Source organism: Asterias rubens, chromosome 9 (assembly GCF_902459465.1).
Source record: "Asterias rubens chromosome 9, eAstRub1.3, whole genome shotgun sequence".
Taxonomy (NCBI): domain Eukaryota; kingdom Metazoa; phylum Echinodermata; class Asteroidea; order Forcipulatida; family Asteriidae; genus Asterias; species Asterias rubens.
This window is the reverse complement of record NC_047070.1, coordinates 17902251-17927567: the sequence shown is the minus strand read 5'-3', so window position 1 is coordinate 17927567 and position 25317 is coordinate 17902251. Positions and strand designations below refer to the sequence as shown.

The 25317-nt window shown below is 38.2% G+C and overlaps 2 protein-coding genes across 2 annotated transcripts in view; one reads left to right on the top strand and one right to left on the bottom strand.

The window, feature by feature from the left end:
* Nucleotides 1-3617: 3617 nt before the first annotated feature.
* Nucleotides 3618-7499, top strand: LOC117294309 (coiled-coil domain-containing protein 172-like). Its single transcript, XM_033776669.1, has 8 exons — nt 3618-3779; nt 4507-4592; nt 4758-4874; nt 5373-5538; nt 5889-5990; nt 6501-6603; nt 6798-7047; nt 7200-7499. Exons 1-8 carry the CDS (start codon nt 3701-3703, stop codon nt 7497-7499), a joined length of 1203 nt encoding a protein of 400 aa, XP_033632560.1. The 5' UTR covers nt 3618-3700.
* A 1384-nt stretch (nt 7500-8883) lies between these two features.
* The window catches only part of LOC117294473, a 31530-nt gene continuing 15096 nt past the window's right edge, over nt 8884-25317 (bottom strand). Inside the window, exons 3-9 of the mRNA XM_033776895.1 lie at nt 22249-22471; nt 19926-20159; nt 19380-19486; nt 18687-18903; nt 18279-18429; nt 17351-17939; nt 8884-16459 (exon numbers count right to left, since the gene is read on the bottom strand). Coding sequence (XP_033632786.1) covers nt 14627-16459; nt 17351-17939; nt 18279-18429; nt 18687-18903; nt 19380-19486; nt 19926-20159; nt 22249-22471 — 3354 coding nt within the window. The 3' untranslated portion in view covers nt 8884-14626. The remainder of the gene's footprint in view (nt 16460-17350; nt 17940-18278; nt 18430-18686; nt 18904-19379; nt 19487-19925; nt 20160-22248; nt 22472-25317) is intronic.

The window sequence follows — 25317 nt, the reverse complement described above, 5'->3', positions numbered from 1 at the left end:
TCAGGTGGTTTTTTTCCAGGACAAACGTGTGCAGATAATTCTCCACGTTTGTCCTTGGGAAAAAAATACACGCATAAGTAGTGTAGCGGTAAAACAGAGTAGTTGGGGACTGAATTACGGAAAGAATTTATCATGGACGCGCGTCCATATGTTTGTACACAAAGCACGGATCAGGTATTTTTTAGGAAAACCTATTCGCCATTAACCGGATATTCAAATTATTTGCCCAGGCCTAATTTTGAGAATGGTCTGACAGACAAAAACAAAGTACAAAAATACATTAAAGTATAATATTTACTGCAACCTTTAAAGATAAACGATTGATTTTATTACGTTTGAGATGAGCTTTCCAATGGTACCAAAATCAGAAAACCTGTCGACAATGAGAGTTCAAAGGACATATAAAGCCTAAATTTGGCTAGAGAGAGAGAAAAAAAAGAAGAAATTTGCATTCACAAAATTAAAACTTCATAAAAGAACCAGAAAAAAAAGCAGACTCTCGTGAGAGATGTGACACAAAGGGCGCCCTCTATTGGTAGTGACTGTCCCTATCTAGTATCTATCTATATATATCCCTATATATCGTAGCGTCATACGTTATCGACCCTCATATGTTTTCGAACCCCAACTTTGATTCCCGTTTACCGCGAGATTGTGCAAGCTGCACTGGTGACAGAAGCTATGCAGTTTACTCACAGTCCATATTTTCTTTAGGCTTAATCATGCTGAGAATAAAGTTTCCTGTCGTTGGTTAAATGCTCAAACATTTATAAAATGATTGATTTTTGGTACAAATCACTAGTGCATTATTATGCCAACATTCAAATGAGTCAAAGAAACATCATCCAACCTCGAAAGCTCAAAACAAAATTACTATGTGCTAGATTGAGTTTCATTCTTCTTTAGTCACTAGATGGATCACGTGAGGTGGTTACTATTTAGGATTCTATGGTGTGCCAATACGTGGAAAAAATCAAAATATTTTAGGTCAAAACGACAAAAGATTTTTATTTTATTAACTGCATACTGTAATAATTTCCGATAAGCGTAATAAATATTAAGTATACATTAAAGAGAAACTATCATAGATTGGTTTCTTATCTCCTGAAACCAAACATTACTGGTCTGAAATGGGGGATTGTTATGAAATTAGCCGAGGTTGGACTCCTCCGTTGCATGCAACACGACGGAATCCAGGGTATAAAGGTCCCGTACCATTGCAATTTTTTTTCAAAAATCTATTGCAAATATTTCTACCTAACTCGGGAGTCTGAACTTTTACTCACATGTTCCTTGTAGTTGGAAATCAAAGCCCGCATTATTTAAAATTGTTGTATTGTCTCCTTTGGTGTTAATATTTTGTGAAAAGAAAATTGAAATTGACGTTTTACATTCCCTAACTTCATGCACTAACTTCCGTGTAAACACTTTCTTGCACTGATCACTGGCGGCGCCATTAACTTGCGTCATTCACCCACTAAGCAGATTTACACAAAGCGCACAACATAGTATACCGAGCTTAGACGTCTTGTGCCAAGACTCCATGTGCTGGAAGAGTATCTTTTTCCCAGGACAGATGAGGCCATAACATTGGCGCATGCTAAGTGGCCTCATCTGTCCTGGATAAAAAAATATACGCGCACAGGAAAGCGCCCTCTGTTGTCCGTCCAGGAGATTAAGAAGCCCTGTGAAAAAGCAAGATGGCGGCAGACGGCTTTGCTGCTTATAAATATTTTTAAAGAAAAAAACTCGCTTTGTAACCGAAATTCAACCTAGCTGAAACTTATAAAAATTCTATTTGAGCTCTAGTAATTTCCAGTTTTATGCCTCCTGGATTTTAAATGTGTATTGGTGGAGTTGAAGGCGAGTTGATGGCACCTACCCAGTTGACGGCGAAGAATAGTGGCAAGACAATGCACTGCACTCAAAGCCATGCACACTTGGGCTCACACTATTAATTGGTACATGATGATCACACCGCCTGGGCAGAACTTTGACATATTTTCAGAAATAATTTCTTCCATGGATATATTTGTAAGCTGTAAACTCGTTGAAAATATAGTGAGGGACACTATGAATATATGAACGGAATTTCAACTTCTCAAATCAGGTAAAACATAAAAAAAATTGTAGTCAAACTTGTGTTCGCATAGTAAAGAACCTTTATACCCAGGACGTCAGTGCAGTGCCACTGACTGACGTCCTACCAGGGCTATTATGAAGTGTGTGTGCTTCAAGGGCCACTGACTGACGTCCTACCAGGGCTATGAAGTGTGTGTGCTTCAAGGGGGGGAAGGTGTTTTACTTTCATGCCTTATGTAATTAAATTTGTTAAGTAGTAATTGAATAATATTGTTGATTTATTACTAGCTTCTCAACATTCAATAAAATACCAACCAATGAAAGTTGTGAAAACATATGACATTGCTCCAATGTCGTGCATGCATAAGCACTGTTAATGGCGGACTGTCTCTCACAATGTAAAACCAAAACTTAAAAAATTTCAACATACCATGAAGTGCAAGTGTTATTGTTAAAAAACTGGATAGATGATTTGAAAAAAAACAGTCAGTTTTTGATTGTGAAAAATTTTCCTGTTATCCTACTGAAAACACATGACACCAGGATACTAACTAATTATTTCATATCATTCAAATGATAAAGTGGTTTTGCCATATACGGAAACCTTTTTCAACGAACCAGAGACCAATTTCATATAATCATAGAGCTGCTTAGGCTAAAAAAGTATAGGCCTAGCAAAATAATATGCGACAAAGTTTGAAACCAGAGTATAATTTATAAACCAAACTACCATGTGACATGTCCCATCCCCATGCGACTGGTACCCTGCACATTTTTGAAATACACAAGCAAGTTTTTATTAAATTAACAAATGTTTTCAGACCCATGCAGAAATGCCTAACAATGATTTTTCATGATTTTTGTTTGATGTTGAATACTTAGGTGTTTGTTCTGATCGGAATGGATTTATAGAAAGAAAAAAACGCTTTGAAAGTGTGGGATGGGTCGGATACAAAATTGTCTACGTATTGTAACATCACTGTACGATATATACGGCGGGTAAAATCGCCATTTTGAAATACAATTCCGCTTATGAGCCAAACAGTAAACTAAAAATTGTTGGAACTCTGAGACGCTATACAACATTATCAGTTTTAAATTTTCAAACAAAATTACCTGAAGATATACTGTGTTCTTTTAAATGAAGAAAAAATTGTGGTAAATGTAAAAAAAATTGACATTTACCTCGGCCTCAGCTTTTCACTTTTCATCCCATGCTTGCCGCCTCGTTGGAAATCCAGTAGTGTGCGCGTGCGCAAGTCTCATAACGCGTACGTGGTGGGACAAGTTTTATTTTGCTTTTCAATTTAGAATGTTTATTTCTTCCAAATCGATTCAAAAAATGAGAGTCCATAAAAAAAACCCGACAGGCACTTTTTTGTAGAATGGCAATTCTTATGTGCAAACAAATTTGCGCACCGATAGAGTAGAATGTTTTGAACCCCTTACCAGTACAGTGGCCCCTCCCACCCCCACACTGGGTAGGCGCCCTCAAGTGTTTCTTGAAAGAAAGTTTCCACCAAGGACATTGACAGATCGAGAATCGATTGCTGAAGTGATCTACTTTTACGATTTATAAAGCTATTTATCACGTATTGGTTGTAGAAATAAAATTAGGATGAGCTTAAATGATCTCTTTGTTCAAATTTTACATTCGGAGCAGAAAGCGAAGGAAAGGAAAACACTCCTAAACGAAGGTTTGTGTGTGTGATTTTTTTAAATTCTTATTTATTTATGCGGCTAAGTATAGATAGGGCCTATTTTTTTAGGACTAGTTAATAATATATTGCAATGCTAACGGCATTCCATTCATTAATTTTAAAATAATTTAGCTTTTTCTTTGCCTTAAAGTGAAACATAACAATGGCTTGAAAAAAACGAAGGTTGAGAGAGCCATATAACAGCACAACAAGATAGGCTAGAGGAAGGAATAGTATTAGTAATCAACTCCATTAGGAAGTTCTTCAAATCAAAGTTCAATCTCGTTTTGCTTGTGATATTGTATTGTAGTTGTACCTCTAGCCTAGGACTTTAGGAGTCTAGCTCTACTCCTGCTGTATTTAGAACAATTTCGGTTTTATTCCACTATTGCTCCCGTATCGTCTCCCGTAATGGGAGATGATAGCGGAACGAAACCGAAGTAGTTCTAGGAGTATACCCTACCTACCATGCAGTAACTGGCATTATGTATCATTGTATGGCGATTGGTGGTGGGGCTCTCTCCCCAAAGGACACACACATTCACACTCTAGACTAGAGTCATACTCCATAGTTGTATCTGCCTCTGTCTGTATTATTTTTTAATTTTGACTTTTGTATTTTCTTATCAGAAAATGCCAATTGTTGATGATGAGGTGAGAAGTAACTCTTTTTTTTCTAAGTCTAGGAACTAAGAATAAGAAATTGTTGCTTTTTTCTTCCCAGTTAAAAATGAAATAAATGAATTTCATGAGCGGATAAAAGAACTACAGGAAGAATGTACCACATCACAGGGTCAACTGGTTGTGAAGGTAATCATTTACTGTTGTAGTCAGTCAGCTTGCTTCCTCAATCCCCGAATGTGGGTTCAAATCAAGGCCTAGTCACGTCACTTGTGTCAGTGTCATCATTGAGCAAGGCACTTTATATCACAATAGTGCACTTCATAGTTTCCCCTCATTCTTTGATTTCTAAAGATCCATCATCAGACAGAAGCAGAGCTATCGTTGTCATGGTTACAACACAGAGAGAACATCCTTAAAGATCAGTTGACACAGGTCATGGAGAATAGGGATGCTTCTGCTGTCAAACTGGTAAGGGCAAATTATTTTATTTCATAAAGATTTACATCTAGTCTCATCTGGAGCTAGGAGGAGTTATACAGAGTTACTCATCCTAACTTAGGACTAGCGTTAAGTTTTTAATAATTACAGAGTGCTACAGTCTAGTTCTAAATTAGGAATATTTTTGTGTAATAGACCCCTAGCCTGTTCACTCAAATGATCGTAAAAGTGTTTATTGATTTGATAAATTGAGACAAAGATCCTAACACATGCTGGAGAGAAAGCTGAACAAAATCACACAGAAAGTGGAACAGATTGTGTATGACCAGCTTTTCAAAAAAATCGTTTCGATTTCTCCATTGATCTGGCACAAACTTGAGGTTGTGTGGCTTCCCTAAATTGGCTCAGGCTTTAGTTTGAATTTATTATTTTTTTTTCTCTACCTAACAGTTTTAAACCTGGAAGAATGCCTCATAGTTTTCCTAAACAGTTACTGTATAATATTATTTTGTTGCTTTCTTTTTGTAGGAATCTCTGGAAGCAGTTCAGACCAAGAAGTATGAGAATTTCATCCAAGAGATATCAGACTTCAACCAGACTCATGATCTGTGTGGACAGGGTACAGAACACAGGGAGACCAAAGCCAGACAAAGACTCTGTGAATTAAAACAGCAGGAGAGCTGTCTGCTTGCAGGTATTACAAAATGTAACACACCAGGAATTAAGGGCTGCTGTTGGTCTGGTCTTTGGACTCTGTTGCCCTGGTTTTGGGACTGTGTTGCCGTGGTTTTGGGACTTTGTTGTCCTGGGGTCGATTTCACAAAGAGTTAGGACTAGTCCTAGGAGATATACAAATTGCATGGATAGTCCTAAGTTAGGACGAGTAACTGGTCCTAACTCAAGATAAGACTAGTCCTAACTCTTTGTGAAATCCACCACTGGTCCTTGCTTTGAGTTGTCGGGGCATGATGGATAGGTCGATTGTTTGTAACAGTTATGTTTACGTTTTGTTTGTTTTTTGACGCTTTTGGTGTTTTCTTTTAGAACTATCTGACCATCGAGACGCAGAAATCAGGAGGAATTTGCAAACGTCTCAGAAAATGAAGCTCTTGGCTTTGAGGAAAAAACTACAAAACACATCAGAAGGTTGGTCAATGACTGGAGAGTAAAAATAGCATTAATTTAGTATCAGGCCTGGAATGACATGGAGGCCTTAGTTTCCATGGTCTAGGCCTTTGCGCCCCTTCAAATGTTTCCCACGGAATTTGAGTTTTCAATGAAAAGGCACTCTTTGCAAGCCCTCTCCTCTCCAGGACTGTAGCATCTGAAATTGGTTCAAATACCAAACAGTATCCCTAAAACCAATTGTTGTTGAACTGCTTACCTATTTTGGAATTAGGGGATGTCAACTGACAATTGAATCTTGGGAGACAAAATTCTGTTTTGAGTTTTATAAAGAAGCAAATCACATATTGTATGTCTCTGACAAACACTGAAGTAGGTCAGCTGACATGGTGAGAATATTAATTTGGGTTGTGTATAAGAACCAAACTACTCAAGACAGCAACATAGCTTACCTCAAAACAAATTACAATATTATTCGTTCGTGACTATGCAAAGTCTCAAACTGATGATTATTCAATTCCTTTTGATCAGAATTGCACATGGATCTTGAAGAACAAAGTGTCGTTACCAAGAAGCTAATTGAGGTCAAGAGTAAAGTGGCAGCTCAGCCTCAGGTTGATCCGGAGTACTTGAGGTGAGCAAAAAGGGTTGACTCAATACAAGATTTGTAATATTACTTTGGTACAGTTTTGACTGTATGTAAACCAAACCAGACTAGCTCGGGTGTTATATAGGAACGATTTTTTTACAGTCTATTTATCCTAATCCAGAGTCTAACCATTGCATCAAAACCTTTTCCCCCATATTTGTTTTCAAAATTATAATCAGAATGCGGAAAGAATTGGAGGCGTGTCATGACGAGGGGCTGGAAGGAATGTGCCACGCCCTACAACAGGAGGTTGACCGACTCCAGAGAGAACACTGGCAGCGACAACTGCAGAGACAAACAAACCAGGCTCACGCTTCCTTCATCCAAACAAACCAGGCTAACTCTTCATCCATTCAAACAAACCAGGCTAGCTCTTCCAGTTGTGCTGCCCAACCACAGAGTAAAAAAAACTTCCCAAGAAAAAAACAGGTAAGACATACCCATACTACTTGGATGGGACTTGAACCCTGGTTCAAATTTGACATCTTCAAATTAAAACAGACATGGCCAAACAAAGTTTCGAACATCCATTCTAGTGTTGATTAATAATGATTAAACTTAGCTATTTTATAACCCTGTAGCTCAAAACAACCACAAACTCCACATCAGAGACAAGTAACTCATGGAGTAGTTTCCGCATTACACACTCGGCGCAACCAACACCATTCACTGCTGGAGTTGACCAAGCTTCCAGCAGTCAGAGCCCTGATTCACACACCCCTCTTGCGAGGGATAGTTTGAATCCCCACCATGCCATCCCAGCTGTGGTTGTGAAAAAGGAACCTTTACAAATGGGAGGAATCGAGCGGCCAAATTTAGCCAAGCTCAGGAGAGAGATCGAGATCAACAAAAAAGATGAATCAAAGATCAAGGTAAATTAATAAATACTTAGCGTCTGAGAGAGAAATCTACACCAGGCCTTAAAGAGTAGGGCACAGTTTCATTTCTTCCAAAAGCAGAGAATAAGGCACCTGCCAATAATCCCCGCTCATACTTTGCTTAACAGCAAATCAATTTGATGAGCAGTATTTTCTGCTTAACAGCTTTTTGGAATTGAGCCCAGATAGTCAGTTAAAAGAATTGTAAATTATAAATAAATCTTATACAGTGTAAACTCTTGTATTCATCCAGGCAGTAAGTTCCAACAGCAGCACCAACAAGCAGTTCAACTTCCGCCAAGCGTCCCATCCATGGACCAAGGAGCCTTCAGTCAGGGGACGACCACTCCAGTCATCTGCCTCAGGTTCAAGACAATCAGAAGAGATACCTCTGCATGATAAACCTCAAGATGGCATCAATGCTTCATCCTTTGGGTCTTTGTGGTATGTTAACATTCAAACAAGGGCCCAAATTCAAAAAGCTAATTAAAGGCACTGTACACGTTTGGTAATTGTTAAAGACCAGTGTTCTCACTTGGCGTATTCCATCATAACCATAAAATAACAAGCCTGTGAAAATTTTGGCTCAATTGGTCATCGAAGTTGGGAGAAAATGATGAAGAGAAAAAACACTCTTGTTGGCAAATTTGTGTGCTTTCAGATAGAAATAAAAAGACTTCAAGCTAGAAGTCTTTTAATATTTTAGAGAGAAATTACCTCTTTCTCAAAAAACTGCACTACTTCTGAGGGAGTCGTTTCCCACAATGTTTTATACTACCAACAGCTCTCCAATGCTCATTACCAAGTCAGTTTTTAAGGTAACATTTATTTTGAGTAATTACCAATTACTATCTAACTTTTTCCATTTTCCCCTCAACTCACATGTAATCTGGGTTTCTAATGTCCCCCTCCATTCGTCTCTCTGGCATTATCTACCTTCCTTTTCAAGCGATTTGCATCTGTTTTATAAATGTCCTCATTATTATTACTATTATTTTTATTTCTTTAACAATTTTCTTTTCTCAAAATATTCTAAGTTGTTCATGTTTTTTTTTTTTTTTTGTAGGGTACCAGAAAATGCAAAGAAAGTTCGTTTCAAGTAGTAGCCAAGAGGAAGAGTCAAACTTCAAAAGCAGTTTATGAAACGCAATCAGCGCCATCACAGTGTGACCATCTTAGTCTGGTTCCCTCTCTAAGCAATCTGCAATGCAAGGGCAACTTATGATACACAACAGAACCAGACTTTTTTTGACATGAGCGCCAATCTGTTTTTATGTATTTCTCTACTTTCAAAATGTTGTCTTTCAAAAATCCGAAATATCCAACTTAGTTTCTGAAGACTTCCTTTGTCAGAATAGAATAAAAAAGAAACTCAGCAGTCACAACCCTGATTTCATAAACAGTTGAAATAGTTTAATAATCATAGATATTGGAGTCGTATTACAGTTCCTTACAAATCTGTAAAATAATAAATTGTAATATATATGTGTACAAGTTCTTTATTTAGTAAGAGTAATAACAATGAAATACATTGTCTGATGAGCCTTTTGAATTCCAGGGGGAGGATATTTTAAATTAAACACAGACTTAAATGTTATAAATCAAAAAACCTCAAACTAGACAGCATAAGAGAGAAATAAAATAATTATCACACTTGAATGATAAACAACAAATGTACGCTCAATCAAACACCAAATCGGGCGGTTCTCAAATAAGTGACATGGTATTTGAAGGCAAAGTATACTTGCCAGTTAATTATTTTATACTATATAAATGTAGATATACAATAAAACTCACATGTAAGAATTTTAGTCCAAAGTTTGTAGTGTTTTTGAGATGTCACCCAAAACTCTGTGGATTGTTTATGACCACGCAGGAATAATAATAAGTAATTGGAACGCACACTCTGAGAATGTTTCATGCAGAAATGTTTCTCAGACTGAAATGGTTTTGAATCCCCCTCTCTTAAACCACATTCCTTTCAAGGATATTGCTTCTTCCAAGTATGTTTTTATGGAGTTAAATGCTATTAATTGTATGTGATATTTGATGTGATGTTTTAAACATTTCAATATTAAGATACGCTTACATCGAAAGTCCTATTTACGTTTTGAAAGCTCATATTCTGATCTTTTTGGTGAGCAAATAAAAGCCAGTTAAATCTTTTGGCGAGAAGGGCCTGGGTTTAGCATGGAATGTGTTACATCTCTCAGTGGAAAACAATTTGGCTTTACATCATCAATTCCAAAACGAACTGCAGTAAAAAAGTTCTCATTCCTAAAAGTTCCCCCTTTACCTAAAACAGTGCCCCCTGGGCCCAATTTCATAGAGCTGCTTAAGCAAAAATATTTGCTTAAGCAAAAAAATCCTTGCTTAGTAAAATCAGATTACAGGCCAAGACTCCACTCAATTGTTATGCTAAGTAAACAACAGCTAAATACCAGTCAAAAGCAATGTACATGGAATGAAATTTCGGCCAGTAACTTGTGTAAAATAAGCAAGCTATTTTCGTGCTTAAGCAAATTTTTTGCTAAGCAGCTCTATGAAATTGGCCCCTGGTGATACAAGTCCTTGCTTACCAGAACCCAACAAAATGAGTCTCAGTGCTAAGCAGAGAACCAGACCACCAACCGTGTAATGTGTGCATTGCTTGTTGACAGTAACCCTTGTAAATGTTTGCTAGACAGCAAAGCATACGGTGAATTGACAATAACAAAGACAGATACAAATAATTATAGGACAATATACATTTAATTGCTTACTGTTTTGCATAGAAAAAAAAGCACCGGATAAAACTAGGTTAGCTCTGTGTACAGTTTAGCATACATTTTTCATTTTCAACGTAAGTGTAGTGAATCGAGATGGCAGCGCAGAGATTCAGATTGAACTATTTGCACAAGTTAAGAGGTGTTCACCATTGTATTGTACAATCCTGGTCCTTTGGAAACTTGAAGATGAAAGTTTTGTAAAGCTTTGAATTTGATAACAAGTAGGTCTCCACTAACAAAAAAATAACATAAACAATTAAAGTGTATGGAATGTCTTTTGTTCCAGTTGGTGGTATCTAACGGACAGGTGTATATACATTAAGGAATAAATTTCTACCCTTTGATTCATCATGACACAAGTTTTGTGTAACTTACGTTTTCAAAAATAAACTGCCACAATATATTTTATTTAACAGAATTGTTACCGATTTTGAAGGTGCGAGTGATGATTTAACAAACAAAAGACCAACAAGAGTTGGAATTTAACAAAAAGAACCACCTTCTGGTCAAAGGATAACTGAAATGTTTGGTCAGAGAGTAACTTGAGAGAGAGGAAATGTACAAATCAGTTTCATGATGTGTTTCTTTAAAACAAACAATCTCCGGCATAATTTCTTTGGGAAAAAAATGCCACAAGAGTCTCAGACAATCTTTGCAACCCATTATTTGTATGAAATAACTGCAATTCAACATTTTAAACCAGCACCAAACGAACTTGTTCACATAAATTTAAAGGTAGTTTCATATTTAAAATGTTTGTTACGACCATATCTTATTTATTATTATACAGATTTTACCCTCCCCAAGGTTATGGGGTTTGTTCAAGTTTCGGAATAAAATAGAGTACAATACAATATACAACACAGAATAAAAACTTTAATAAACAATTATTTCTGTCTGAAAATCACTTCCAGGGTCATCCCAAATGTCAGGTTCATTTACCAAGGAATATAGTTGAAGCTTGAAAGAAAATCAAAATCTATTGATATTATTCATACAAATTGTTCCTATAAAGAGTTTGATATTTGGTAGAAAACCTAAACGAATGAATAATTCAATTTGAAAAATATCCATAATTTTAGGTTCACTTATCAAAATATATAATTGGAGTTTTAAAAAGGAAATGACAATCTAATGATGCTAACTTAATGCTTTTCGTTTCATTTAAATAAAATGATTGGCTCTGGATGAGGCAGATAATATCAACACCTCACCATTCAACAGCTGCAACAAAACCTCATACTGTAACATGCCTGACGTTTTCAAACCTAAAGGAAACGACCTAATTATCAAACTCATGATTACAACCCATTGGAATTTTTGAACACTGAATTTATATGTCAATGGAAATTAACACGTGCAATGTTTGACAGAGGTCACCAACGTCAATTAAAGAGGTCGCTGCATGACTCAGAGTATTAAATAGTATCGGTACTGAGAAAACATCATCATTAGTCTTAGGCCCTTTTTTATAACCATAATACAGACTCTTATATAACGATATTGTAAATAATGATCTGTGGGCTTTGAATATTATTTCCCCTGTTCACTGGGCAATACATATCATTCCTTGAACCATCTCAACTCCCTTGGGAGTATAAAGCCTGTGCTCAAAAATATGTAACGCACCAAACTAAATCATTCACAAGAACAATCTCATCCCTCACAGGTGCCCATTTACTCCAAGGTGATGAGAAGAATAGAGTTAAGTGTCTCTCTCGAGGGCACAAGTGTCTTGACTGGGATTCGAACCCGAACCTGATGACCCAGCAACCAGAACATGATTCCAATGCACTAAACCGCTTGGCCCTGACATGCTATGGCTTGTCATGGCTCTGGCTTAAGCTTCAGAATATAAGCCCCATCAATGATTTTGAAACTTTCAGCACCAGTACAGACCTTGAACACTCGGATAGTGTCTTGGAGCCGAAGGCTAAGAAGACATGGTTTGGTAACATGGTAAAGCGCCTTACAAATAATAACTATTATTTTAAAAATGACCAGCAAGTACCTTTAAGGACACAAAACCAATGCATTGTTACAGTTTATATATACCTGGAATTGAATAAGTGCACTTTATTTATAAAAAAATCTGGACAAGTTAAAGGTGCTATCTTTTCCAACTTCCACTGAACAGCAGGAGAGACTTCAAATAGAAATATGATTGTGAAATCATGTGGTTTGACAAAATGTTATCTTCACAGTGTGCATTTCGGACTGCTTTCCTGTACACTTCACAACAAATTAAACAGTAGATCAACATTATAAACCATCTTTTCTTGTACACTATAGATATTAACAACGGTCATTTAATCAAAGTTATAAACCAAAATAAAGCTAGAACTATTTTTTGTTTGCATAGATATTGAGATTTAGTTTATATCCTGTACAAATATATATTACACAACCACTAAGCACCTGGCCAAGATTATAACCAATAATAAACTCTACAAACACATTTATATATTTATATTATCAAACATTTTACTTTCTACACTACTAAACTGACCTAACCGACTCTGTGACTAACAAAATAATAATAATTTGACATTTCCAACAAAATACAAAAATAATATTGAAGGTTTTGAAAGAGATCAACATTGTAAAAAAAAATATTGGAATCTCACAAAAATTGTTTATGATCTCTCTGGTTAAAATTACCATTCCTCTCAAAATATCTTGTCTGAAAATTTGTAACATACAAAATGAAAAGTGCGATTTAGTTTGGAAGTATTTAAAATGAAGACACCATGTGGAAACCAAAGTTCCATTTTGATGTAACTTAGCAACCATTGATCGCAGATTAAGCTTTTAAGAATCTCACACACTGTTGTATAAAATTTGTCCGATAACTCTTGATTTATGCAGAATTCAGAGCTATGAAATTGGGCCCAGGTCACATTTGATAATACTGACTTTGTAATTGTGAAACGGTGTACCACTCTGTAACAAGAAGATATAAACAATTTTGCAACTGGAAATGGGGACTGTTGCTATTAAAATACATAGTCTTGATTGGTGACGATCAATTTGTTAATGTAATTGCCGATATCGCAAGACAAACCTATAGCAATCCGCACCAATTCTAAAAATAGAAGCTCATTACCCGACTCTCAGACAAAAGTGTCAATTTAACTATATAATGCGTGTACGTTCAAATTGTATGTTTACTCACGACTTACTACAATACTAGTGCAGTTTGGCGCATCAATGACGCAGTGATCACGTAGGTGGCTTGCCATGTTTGTCTGACAGCCGGCTATTTTAACAAAAGTGATGTCATTAGTGCAGGGTGCTTATACCGGAGAAGAGATCTGATATCTGTATCGAGATATCTGTATCACACAAATTTCGATCCAGATTCATAGACTTGACAAGTCTCTCTGAGTCAGCCTCCTATAATAATAATAATAATAAGACTTGTAATGCGCACATATCCTAGGCAGTCAATGTGGTGCCCTCAACTGACTAATACAAAAACAGCATTCCCAATCAAGACTAGTTGTTAACAGGAGCATCTGGCTCTACCCTTTTCAATACAAGCTATGATATGATATGCATTTGTTTATATACTCGACTTTTTTTTAAAATCTTTTAAAAAGTTGTCCTAAAATTACTTTGAGGCCTGCTCTACGGAATGTTCAGGGCTTATAAATAATTCTGATTTACCTCTGGGGCGCTACACTGATTTTTTCTATGGTCAAATCAACAATCTCTGTTTCTGATGGTAGTTTTGGGACATTTCTTTTACATCATGGACAAACTCGGCTAACACCATTGCTCGCTGATTGTATACTTGACATATTAATGATTTAAGCCATCCTATAATATAAGCACCAGATGCATTTAAAATTACCTTGATAATGTAGTCTTGTTTGAAAATGAACAGTTTTCACTGAGACTACAGGCTTGGAATTACACAGCCTCTACTGCCCTGAGTCTTGGCCTTGGTGCTCCTTCAAAATGTTCTCCATTGGAACTGCCCTTGGCTAAATAAAAAGGCCTTGCCCTCCCAACGATGACACTTTTAGGAATGAGCCTATGACTAGATGTCTATTCATCAGTCTTTGCTGTTTAAGCCAACTAGCCACTGCCGCAGTGAAGCACAAATCTGCGCCAACCCATAGACTCTAGAATATAAGTTCTTGAGATCGGCCTGGACTATCTGCTGTTTGGAAAAAAAACTTTCTCAAACTAGTTTTACACATTCTTGACCAGATGTACACACTACATGTACATCCCTTCTTTAACTTTAAACACAGTACTTGCACAGGGTGTTTCAGGCAAATCTGAAACAGATAAAAACTGCTGTTGCAATCGGTTACATTCACAAAGCTTTGAGGCATTTCTGTCGTGAAGGTCTCAACTTTGATGCATGTAAGGCTGCTGGCCATCTCTCATATTAAGAGGTTGGGAGCTGAGAAAAGATGGTCTCATTGGGAATGGAAGATGCGGAGGGAAGAACATCTCTCGCCTCATCATCTGCTCTGGGGTCAGCTGCATACTTGGAGGTAGGCTTGTAGGGAGGAGTTCAGGGCGGGTTAGCAGCGGCCCTTGCATGAACGAAGGGTGAAAGAGTCTTGGTGGGTACCCCATCATTTGGGAGAGGTGGTGGGGGTTGAACTCTGGAAAGACAAAATGATTCTTTGGCTGTTTGTCAGAGGGCATGCCTTGCATACCGGGATGAGGGAAGTACGGGAAGGGTGGTGGATGCGGCGAAGGGGCCGTCTCGTTAGAGCTTGTACTTTGTCTTGAGGGTGAGTCCCTGTGGTCTGAGGGTTTAGAAGAAGGGCTGAGTGTACTTGGATTGATCACTCCTTGCATTATGGAACCTCGTGGGTTGGGAGTCATCTTCACTTTTGGTAATGAAGCCAATGAGGGGAAGGCTTCCTCCATGTGATTTAACAAGTGGTACTTGGAGCCTGGCTCCTCGTGCTTTCGAGTTCTTTCTTTGCTTGATTCACCGTGTCTCTTCGAGGAGGATCGGTGCTTAACGTGAGGACCAGCCTCAATTCTAAACCCAATGGGATCATCCGGGCTGCGTCTCCTCTTAGGCATACTGAGATCACAGGGTTCTTCTTGCACAGGTACTGGGGGAGGGAAGACAGGATGTGCAAAGGGAAGGGATGTCACCTTCCCAGTTCTATCCACACTGAATCCGTGTGGGCTGAGCGGTCTGCTCAAGTTCTCCTTGCCTGATTCTGTTCGTTTTCTCTTATTTAACTGATCCTTGCTGGCATCTGTTTTTGACCCTTCCCCGCACGACATTGATGACGGCATTGGAATGTAGGCCATGTACGGGCTGACCATTCGTGGTGTGACCACCACTGCATCTTTGGGTAGATCTGAGAGTTTTTGACCGACAACGGTGGAATGGGCCGAGGAGGAGGTTGCGACAGACGTTCCCTTCTCATGGGAAAGGTTTCTGAGGATTAAGTCACTTGGCTGGATAGCGTTTCTAAAGGGTGGCGAGGCTTGACTTGATGTCTGTGGCTGAACTTGCTGAGTGTGTTGGATTACTGATGGCCTCCCGGATGAAGAATCCATACCAGTCACTGAGCTACAAGGTGACTGAGGCGCCGTCGTCATGACAGGCTGCATACCTGCAGTCATGGAGGTAGGTATACTCTGTGGAATGTCCATGTTGTATGCATAGGAATATGCTGCGCTAGTGTTTGCCATGCTGGCTGTTGAAGCCAGCGACTCCATCCTCGGTAGACACTGTATCGAGGTTGAAATAGTGGGGCATTTCACTTGGGATGATGATGATGACATTGTGGGCATCTGCATGACTTGTAAAGGCTGGCCGACATGGACCACCGTCGCCATGTTAGAGTTCAGGGGATACGGGCCTGTGGACTGAGCCCCCTTTGCAACCTCTGCCTCGGTCTTCACTGGGTTAGGCATCGTGGTGACGACTTGGTTGTTTCCTGGCAGCATCTGGGGTAACGTCAGGAACAGAGGCATACCAGAATCTGTATTGACATAAATGGACTGTCCAGTGTAGGGTACAGACATTGCAGAGGATGACGGAGCCAGGTTTCCGTGAGTGCTGCTACTCGTAGTTGGTACAGTCTGTTCAGCAGCCGTTGTGATGGGATGGTTGGATTGCTGTTTGGCCTGCATTTTAGCTTGGTGGTCTAGAATGTCAGCGATTGACCTCGTCTTCTTTCTGGAAACAGGTGGTGGATTCGACTATCGAGGGGGTAAACCAAACAAACAATTAATTAAAAACTAAAATATAGGTACATGATCAGCGTCTTTATTGATTTGTGCAGAAAAAACATAAACTGAATATTTCATTTGTGCCACATTTTTTTATGAAAAAATTACATAGTTTGTCATCGACACCAACATTGCTCACGTCTGTAAAAGATTTTCTCTTTTAGTTATGAAAATGTACAGATTTAACAAATGACTTAAATTTCATCTTTTATTAAATGGCATGTCAGGGCCGATCGGTTCAGAGCACCGGACTCAAGCTTGGTTGTTTCTGATCATATCAGCAAGGTGTACGTCCTTGAGCAAGATACTAGCAGGCTAAAATCTGCTGTTTTGAATATGAATTACGTGCGTAAAATTTAATTTTTGCAGAGACATCAGGACATGTGCGTTTTTTTCTTCTTTTTTATTCTGCGTCATTTTTAAAGAATGACGAACTTGAAATTTTTTGAATATCAATTGTTTTCAGAAGGAAGGGCGCAGTGGCAATGATGAGAAAAGGGAACATCAAAAATTGGCACGAAAAATGGGTTTTTTGAAGGGCACTGCGGCAATTGGTAGGGGCATCGACGGCAGTTGTCGTCGTTGCCGTCGTGAAGTATCAGGGCTGATATCACCCTAAGTTTACTCGTAAGGCATCCTTGGTTCATTAACAGAGATCCGGCCTCAAAATAACCCACTGCACCAACAGCAATTGCCATGGTGCCCTGTGCTTTTACTGTGGTGCCCTTTGCAAATTTCCAATCCATTTTAAAATTGTCCTCATAGTGGTGCCTCTTACCAGAGAGTTAAATTGCTGTGCCCCTTTAAGAATGAAGTTTAACTGCCAAGAGAGATGTATATATTAATAACAATAATACCAACCTGACTTCTCTCCTCAATGTATCTTAATGCTCGTTGTTTCTCCAGCTCTTGTAGTTGCTCCCTGAGCGCCTTGGGCCGTTTCCCGTCTTTGTGCTTTGACTTCTTCAACTTCAGTTTTATTTTCAAATTAGGCATCAAGGAGGGTTCTTCCTTGGGTACAACAAGCTCATTGGAAAGTGGAGCTGGCAGCAGCTGTGAGGAGCTTGATGTTGTTTGCGGAGGTGGTGGTGGTGGCTGGATTCCATGGGTCATTCCAGGTATCATTGAGGCACTATGGGTAGTGGGCACCACTTCAAACGATTGTTTAATTTGAGACATCAACGGCATCATAATTTTCTGCTGGAAGACACCAGCAGCCACTTTCTTCTGGTGATCCCGTATCCACGTCTCCGCTGCTTTGGTCATCCCTTTCGGTCTTTCTGACGCCTGTTTGTCCTTCTTCTTGTGTTTGCTGGAGTGGTGCTCCTTGTCGGAAAGGTGGGATTTGCTTGACTTGACTTCGGAAGAGTCTTTACTTTTGGATTGATGGCTGATGTGATGGGACTTGAAGTCTGCCTGATGGAGGTATCGCTCGTATGGTAGAATCAGCCTAACATAAAAACATCAATATCAAATTCCAGTTAAATTCAATTTAATAAGTTCACTGGTGCATCAAAAATTTGTGAAAAAGATAGGGTTCTAAAGATAACAAGAGTTCTAAAGATGAAATGGTGGAGGATTTTCTGCTCCCCTACTGAAACTCCACTGAGGTGTGAAAACCAAGTGGCTTGTTACAATCAACATATGACACTTTAACCCGATGGAGACCATAACGGCTCCAACCAGCTCGTACCAAAGTACCCATAGCGGCCGCAAATGTTCGCAAGGTTTGACCTACTTCAATTCACAGGTCAAAGTAAAGTCATGTCCGGATACAAAATGTCCTTACCTCTCGTAGTGCCTCCTAGTGCAAGTTGCGGCACTAGTGCTTCCCACACTGCCACCGAGGACATCGTAAAGTTTCTTCCAGAGCCTCCTGGCCGTGATGGCCTCATAGCCACCAAACTTCTGACCCATGGAGTAGAACAAGAACAGATCGACTATGGAAAGAGAAAAAGAACAACCTATTTATGAAAAAATAAAAATAATAATTTTTGCATAAAATCCAAAATTCCACAAACTCATATGAACCTACTGTTTATTCTTTGTGTTTTAACTTTGGTTCATGACAAACCCTGTATACTTGGTACTTTTACAGGACTTTGGAAAGTACTACACTATATACTAAAATCTAAGGGTTTTCTGCAAAGCAACTTTGCTTGCTTAGCAGCTTAGCAATCTCTGTCCCAGAACTTACTCTGCTTAAAGCCGAGATTTGGTACTCTCTCAATAGGGCTGTTGCGATCCTTCATGAACTTAAACAACCCAGCCAGGAAGCTCGCTTCGTCTTTCGGACGGACGCGCTTGATCTCTGTTTTCACTTTGCCATTGACTATCTTGGTGCGGTACTTGCCCTGTAGTTTCTTGTGCTCCAGCTTGTTAAGGTGGTGGGTACTAAGAAGCTCATGTTTGACCTTGATGAAGAGAAAGAAACAATGAGGATTTTAGTGTTCAACTTGATATTGCTAGAAGCTCGATGAAAATAGCCCCCTCTATTGATCATACGTCCTTTGTGGAATCTGGTGTGTCGTTGCTGAGTGGTCTACTGCATGAATCGGACTCGAGTTCTGATAATTGAATCATCAGAGTGTGGGTTTGAGTCCCGGTCATGACACCCGTGTCCATCGCACTTAAACATAACTTATTCTCTTAACCAAGGTATATAAATGAGAGGGCTAGACAGTGTTCTGTTGCATCAATATTAACCCTTCCAGCTACCTATTTATACACCTGGGTGAAGAGAAGCAATTATAGTAAAGCATCTGGCTCAAAGACACAAGTGTGGGATTTGAACCCACACTCCGATGAAATAACCACCAGAAATCAAATTTACTGCTGTAAATCGCACGGCCATGACACCCCTTATTCTGTGTAGATGAAACATTCCTACCTGTGCATGTTCCGTGCCATCATTGCTGGAGTCACCCATCAAGTCTTCATTGCTGTTACTTCGCACGCTCAGCTTCTTCTTCCTTGGTCTACCCTTCATGTTTGGAGCTACAATGGTTTATAGTAAGAACAGAAAAACAGTTAAACTCTTGGTGCATAGGATAATCTTTTCTTGAACCAATTGGTTGCTCAGAAAAGTTAGAGTACTTTACTTAGCTCAAAGCCAAAACCCAAGTTGCCTATGTCCATAGTCTTGGTGCCCCAATCACGCATTTCTACCAAGGAGTTAGATTTTGCTATTGCGAAATGAGCGAAGACATGATGCTTTGTTCCTGAAAGCACCAGGGCACCAAGGAATTTTCTCATTTATAATGAGAAACTTGTAAATAACTAAGGGATGTGTTTCAGAGGCACCAGAGGGTGAATGGAGGCAATTGCTTCTGTTGCCTCCATGAAGCATCAGGCCTATGAACAAGACACTGATTCTTCTGACTTGCTGCACCCCTAAAAACAAACAATTTTATTAAACCCAGAGACTGGTACTCACCTAAATGGTCACACAATTTTTCGTTCTCCCCAAGTGTCGGATGGTCAAACTCATCCTTGACAAACATGATTCTGGTGTTCCGATGCGGCACGGTGAATATGCCTAACGTTCTCATGAAGGGATTGCTGGCCCATGAATCCTGCACAAGCTCAACGCGCTTCAATGCAGCACAGAACCGGCAGTAGTTGGCGTAATTTAGAACCATGACTTTGTCTTGTTCGTCATCATTGTAACCTATTTTGAAATCCAGAGAGTGAAGGAGCGAAAGAGTTAATGCATTATAAAAATTAAATCCACAGTTAAAGGGAATGATTTTGTCATTGTGCCCACTTAAGTTTCCCAGTAAAGCCTGGTAGATACTTCCTGCAAATGTGATTCAAATTTTGATGTCATGGGTCTGTTTTTGCAGGGTATATTTCAGAGGAGTTACGCACATTTCAACTTTTGCGAAGTTCATTGCGAAATTGTGATGTCAAATTTTGTATTGCATTCGCATTTGCAGGAAGTATGAACCGGGCTTTACGGCGCTGAGCTTGTGTATTTTTTGTGAATAACTTGAAAGAAGACTCAATGGTGTAAGGGTAATATAAAATAAATATGCAGTCCATAAATCTCTGATACCATACCAATGAAGTATTAAAACTTATTTATTATGATATCAGCATGCAGACTTCTCTGTAATTGTGAACATTGTGTACATTTAGGATTCCATTTGTACCAAAGGTCAAATTAAAGGAAAATATCCTGATTGTTGAAAATAAAATTATGTGTTAAGTTGAGTCAGGGAAGCTATTCAAACACACCCTAGAATGCTTGCATTTCAACATCACCAATGATCATTCAGTTTCACTTCCTTCCTAAGTAAATTGTTTTCTAAGTACTTCTTGTGGTTTAAACATTAAAAAATAACTTTATGCTAATTCCTTATTGTTCTATAAGTTGCATGTTCCTAGGCTGAGTGCACTTTAGATAGTATATGCGTTTTACTATAGGTCAGTTTGTTCATTTTCATTATCATAAAAGCAAAAATTAATGAGCTTAGTTGCCCAATTATTTCATTTAAAAATTCTTACTTACTTCTTCCAGTCAGCAAAGCCTTAGTTAAACTGAAGAAGCCATAAAACATACTTCTCAAAGACTCAAGGTAAATGCGAGCAGTAATTGCCCATTAAAAAAAATCAAATTTATCTGTTAGTGTTACTATTTTGTTTTGCAGCAGCATTCAGGCATACTTACTGAATATCAGTTTTTAATCTGGACTCAAGTTAACATTAGAAATAAAGGGCACTGTATCGAATCCTTAAATTTCCTCAGCCAAGAACCATTTTTTTCTTTGGAGCAAATTAAAACAATTGGCTAATCAAAAACACAATTCACACCTCACCATTCTACCTCAGCGTTTTTTAATTTAATCGTCAAACAAAAACTTTTGTTTATTCTTTGTTTTTATTATTTGTATGTAGCATGTAAACCCCAAAGCCTGGTTCATAAATTGAATGACAGAAAAAAGGTGCTTTAAGATGTCTCACAAAAAGGCTTCAGGCCTGAAGTCTTTTATTACCCCTTCTCTCAAATATACCTCTTCTCTAAAAGATGTTACCGGGTGCCGTTTCTCACACTGTTTTTTTGTGTGTTTTTTTAACCATCAATAGCTCTTGTTTGCTCCTTACCAAGTAATTTTTATGTTAACAATTATTTGAAGTAAATAGCATTAGTGTCCAGTGCCTTTAAACACCAAAGAATCTGTAGTTTCTAATCCTTTCACAACAATCATGAAGGAAGCATAACATTACCACCAGTGCCCAACACTATTTCCTTTGCTTTATAACCGTTTCCTGGCCATGTGTCCGTTCAACATTGAATGCCCTGTCCACATATTTTTAACAAAGCGAAAATAATCCCAAAATCTTACAATCATTAGCTTCCGGCTGTACTCACAAGCTGGAGTGTTTATTTGTTTTGTGATTTAAGTGGTGTTTTTCCCCATCAGTGATTGGTACTTTTTCAATTACCGTTATCATTATTTTTGTTTAAATGAAATTTCACAAAGAGTAATTCACAGAATTTAAACATGCAAAGAAACACACCCTCTCCAAGGTTATAGTTAAAGGGAACTTGCACCTTTGATTTTTGAAACCCTTCGATTGTTTTAACGCTATACAAATGTAGACAGCAAAACTAAGCTGTGCAAACTTAATTTTGTAAGGTGGTCGGCCAGCATTAAGATATTGCCAAAAATCCAGAGAGGCTATGGCAACGCAGGATCTGACAGTAACATTTCTCAGAAAGAAAAAACCAAAGCTTATTGTTTTATTTTTCTCACCCATAATCTGTTTCTCCTTGCTTATATCGCTGATGTTCATCCCACTGTTCTGTGCAAAGAGCGCCATCTGTTGTTGATCATTTGCGGTGGATTGCGCATCACTCTTGATGTCTTTCTCGCAAATTGCATTACAACCCCTTGTCCACCTGACATCGGTGCAAACCCAGTCGATGAGATCGTCCAATCGGACAATGGCTTTACCACTGACTGATACCAGCTCATTCTGTAAGATCAAGAACAAAAAACAAACATTTGTTGTTACTTCTACTTAAACATGCATCTTTTTGCCAAGCAACAGTGCCTGGTGATGAACTAGAAACACCCTCACTGAGTCTCAATTCCTTGCTTGCTTCTTATGCACACACAAATTAAAAGGAGAACAAAAACCAAGAAAAAACCCAATAAAACACAAGTGCGCACAAAAAGCGGGGGACTGATATGAAGGGGCACATAATTTCCTTCAAATCTCAAAAAATTTCTGGAATTGCTCGCATTGCTCCTTATCCTTTTTAAGAGTTGTTCACGGACAAAAATACCTACCACTGAGAAATGATAAAATAAATTTGCCTCTTGAAATAAAACCAGCCAAACAAACAATAGGCTACACCATTTAGTGAAGAGTAAACCATGTTTTTAGGCACAACATAGCAGACAGTGTTCTGTCATGAAATCACCTAAAACCCACACACTTTCAGGGGATAGTTAAATATGAATCATTATGTTCTACTGTTAAATTTTCATTCCAATGACATTCCTTTAATGCACAATCCAAATTGCTTTCTGTTAAAGAAATGGTAATAAAACATATCATATAACACTTTGGGGGTTAACTGGCCTTCACTCTTGAAAGATAGTGTTCCTGAACAATGACATTTACCATTCACAATAACTCACAAAGTTCATCGTGTGACCCAAAACTAATTCAAAGATCATATTTAATGAAAGTTATTCAGTCGTGTATACCTACGATCCATCAGTCATGTAGGAGCAATAATGAAACTATATTAAAAAATGTAATTAACAAATTGGAGATCAAGGAAATGATTTGTTTTTTAAACCTGCAATAAATAACACAGTCACAACAACAGGAAAAAACAAGATTTTCGGCAACAGCATGTAAGTCTATCAAATGTCAGTATAATTGATTGGAACCTTAATTTCTCTCTTTCCTAAAAAGACAACTTTGAATAACATCACTAGTTTAAATGTGATCTGCAGAGTATACAAATTTATACATTAGACTAATAAAAGAATAAAAAAAATTTAAACCAAAACAAACAAAAGAAAGAAAGAAAGAAAGAAAGATAGAAAGAAAGAAAGAAACAAACAAACAAACGAACCTCAAAACAATGGTTATTTTTATTGGCCCATTCTATTGTGTTCCTCTATGTTTACAACTGACTCTTTGATTTCAAAACAAACCCCTATCATGACATTCTCCAGATCCACAGATCTCAATTGTCTATTGCTTATTAATGATCCCTCTGACTCCAGCATAGACTCTTATTATTATGCCACCCTGCCACATTACACAGCATTCTGATCACATTATGAGAGAGTACAGGTAGTAGTGGAGAGTTTAATTTATAATGCATGACCCAGCGCCCCGCTAACCATTGTGGGACCACCTGTCGACCAATCGGAAGGCAGTCATTTAGGCAACACAATCTTCTGCACACTTCACAGAGGGTCCGTGATACCTGGAGAATAAAAACTCTTGAATGAAGTCTATTACATGCAGGGAGGGCTTCAGCAATGTATGGTGTACTGTTGCCAAAGTAATTATGTTGGAGTCCTCAAAATGACATGATTCTGTATGTCTGTCTCTATTTAATAGACTCTACAGTGTAGCTGTGCAAAACGCACAGACATGATGCAAGGGGCATGCACATAGTCATGAAGTGCAGGCAAAAAACCTTGCTTAAAGCCATTGGACCCTTTCGGTAAACAGTGTTGTCCAAGGCCCACACTTTGTGTACCACAACTTCTTTATCAAATAACAAACCTGTGAAAATTTAGGCTCAATCGGTCATCGGAGTCGGGAGAAAACAACGGAAAAACCCACCCTTGTTTCCGCGCGCTTCGCCGTGTCATGACATGTGTTTAAAATAAATCCGTAATTCTCGTTAACGAGAATTTATATTGTTTTGCTGTTTTCTCAAAAAGTAAAGCATTTCATGAACTAATATTTCAAGAGAAGTCTTTCACCATTGCCTTCTGTAAACCCTGTAAGTTATTTGTAAATCTGTGAACTTTTATTTTTTTTCTGAACCGAAAGGGTCCAATGGCTTTAACAGTTACCAGCTAAAATAACACTTAATGTGCTTTGTTGTTCATGACTAATTCCCTTGGTATTTTTCATAAAGCAATTAAAACATTAAAGTAATCTTGTGAGTGAGCAGGGCCCAATTTTATTGCCCTGCTTACCAACGAATTCTGCGCCTGTGATCACCATTCTCTGCTTAAATTAAAGGGGAGCACTGAATTTGAAGAATGAAGAAGTGAAGAATGCCTTAAAAATAATGTGAAAAGGCAGAAATTCCTTGCTAACCTGTCTAACATATAAGCGTGTAATTCCCTGCTTCCGTAAGCACCTATTCTTTGCTTATAATTTGAAATTTGATATGGTTTACCGAAAAAAGAAAAAAAAAGAAAAAACAGCCATAGGCTGAGTTGCAGTCAAATTAAAATGCAAATTTTATATCAGCTTGAGCCTTGAAATTGGGCCCAATCAGCTTTAAGGATTTAATCATGTGGCGCATTATTACAAAAAAATGTACTTGCTTGATACTGTAAGCATAGATCAATGTTTCTAGCAGAAAAAGGCTGTGATAACAACTAATTAGGAGGCAGAAGTGACATTTAATGGTCACCATATACACAACCATGAAAGTTAAGTAGACTGTGATTATCAAAACATAGCTAAATTGTTTTGAGATCTAGAGATCATAAAGGACAAAATCACTTAACAATTTCCTGTTGTGCTTTGCACTTGCTCTGGCTCATAAAATTTGTGCACTGCTTGTAAATGTAAACAACCCTGACCCCTGCATAATACAGATTGTGCAT

Excerpts from the sequence above, each read along its gene's own strand:
- LOC117294309 (XM_033776669.1), top strand. The coding sequence starts at position 3,701 with ATGAGCTTAAATGATCTCTTTGTTCAAATTTTACATTCGGAGCAGAAA. Across the intron at positions 4,875-5,372 it reads ATGCTTCTGCTGTCAAACTG|GAATCTCTGGAAGCAGTTCA; the intron begins GTAAGGGCAAAT and ends TTCTTTTTGTAG. Across the intron at positions 5,991-6,500 it reads ACTACAAAACACATCAGAAG|AATTGCACATGGATCTTGAA; the intron begins GTTGGTCAATGA and ends CCTTTTGATCAG.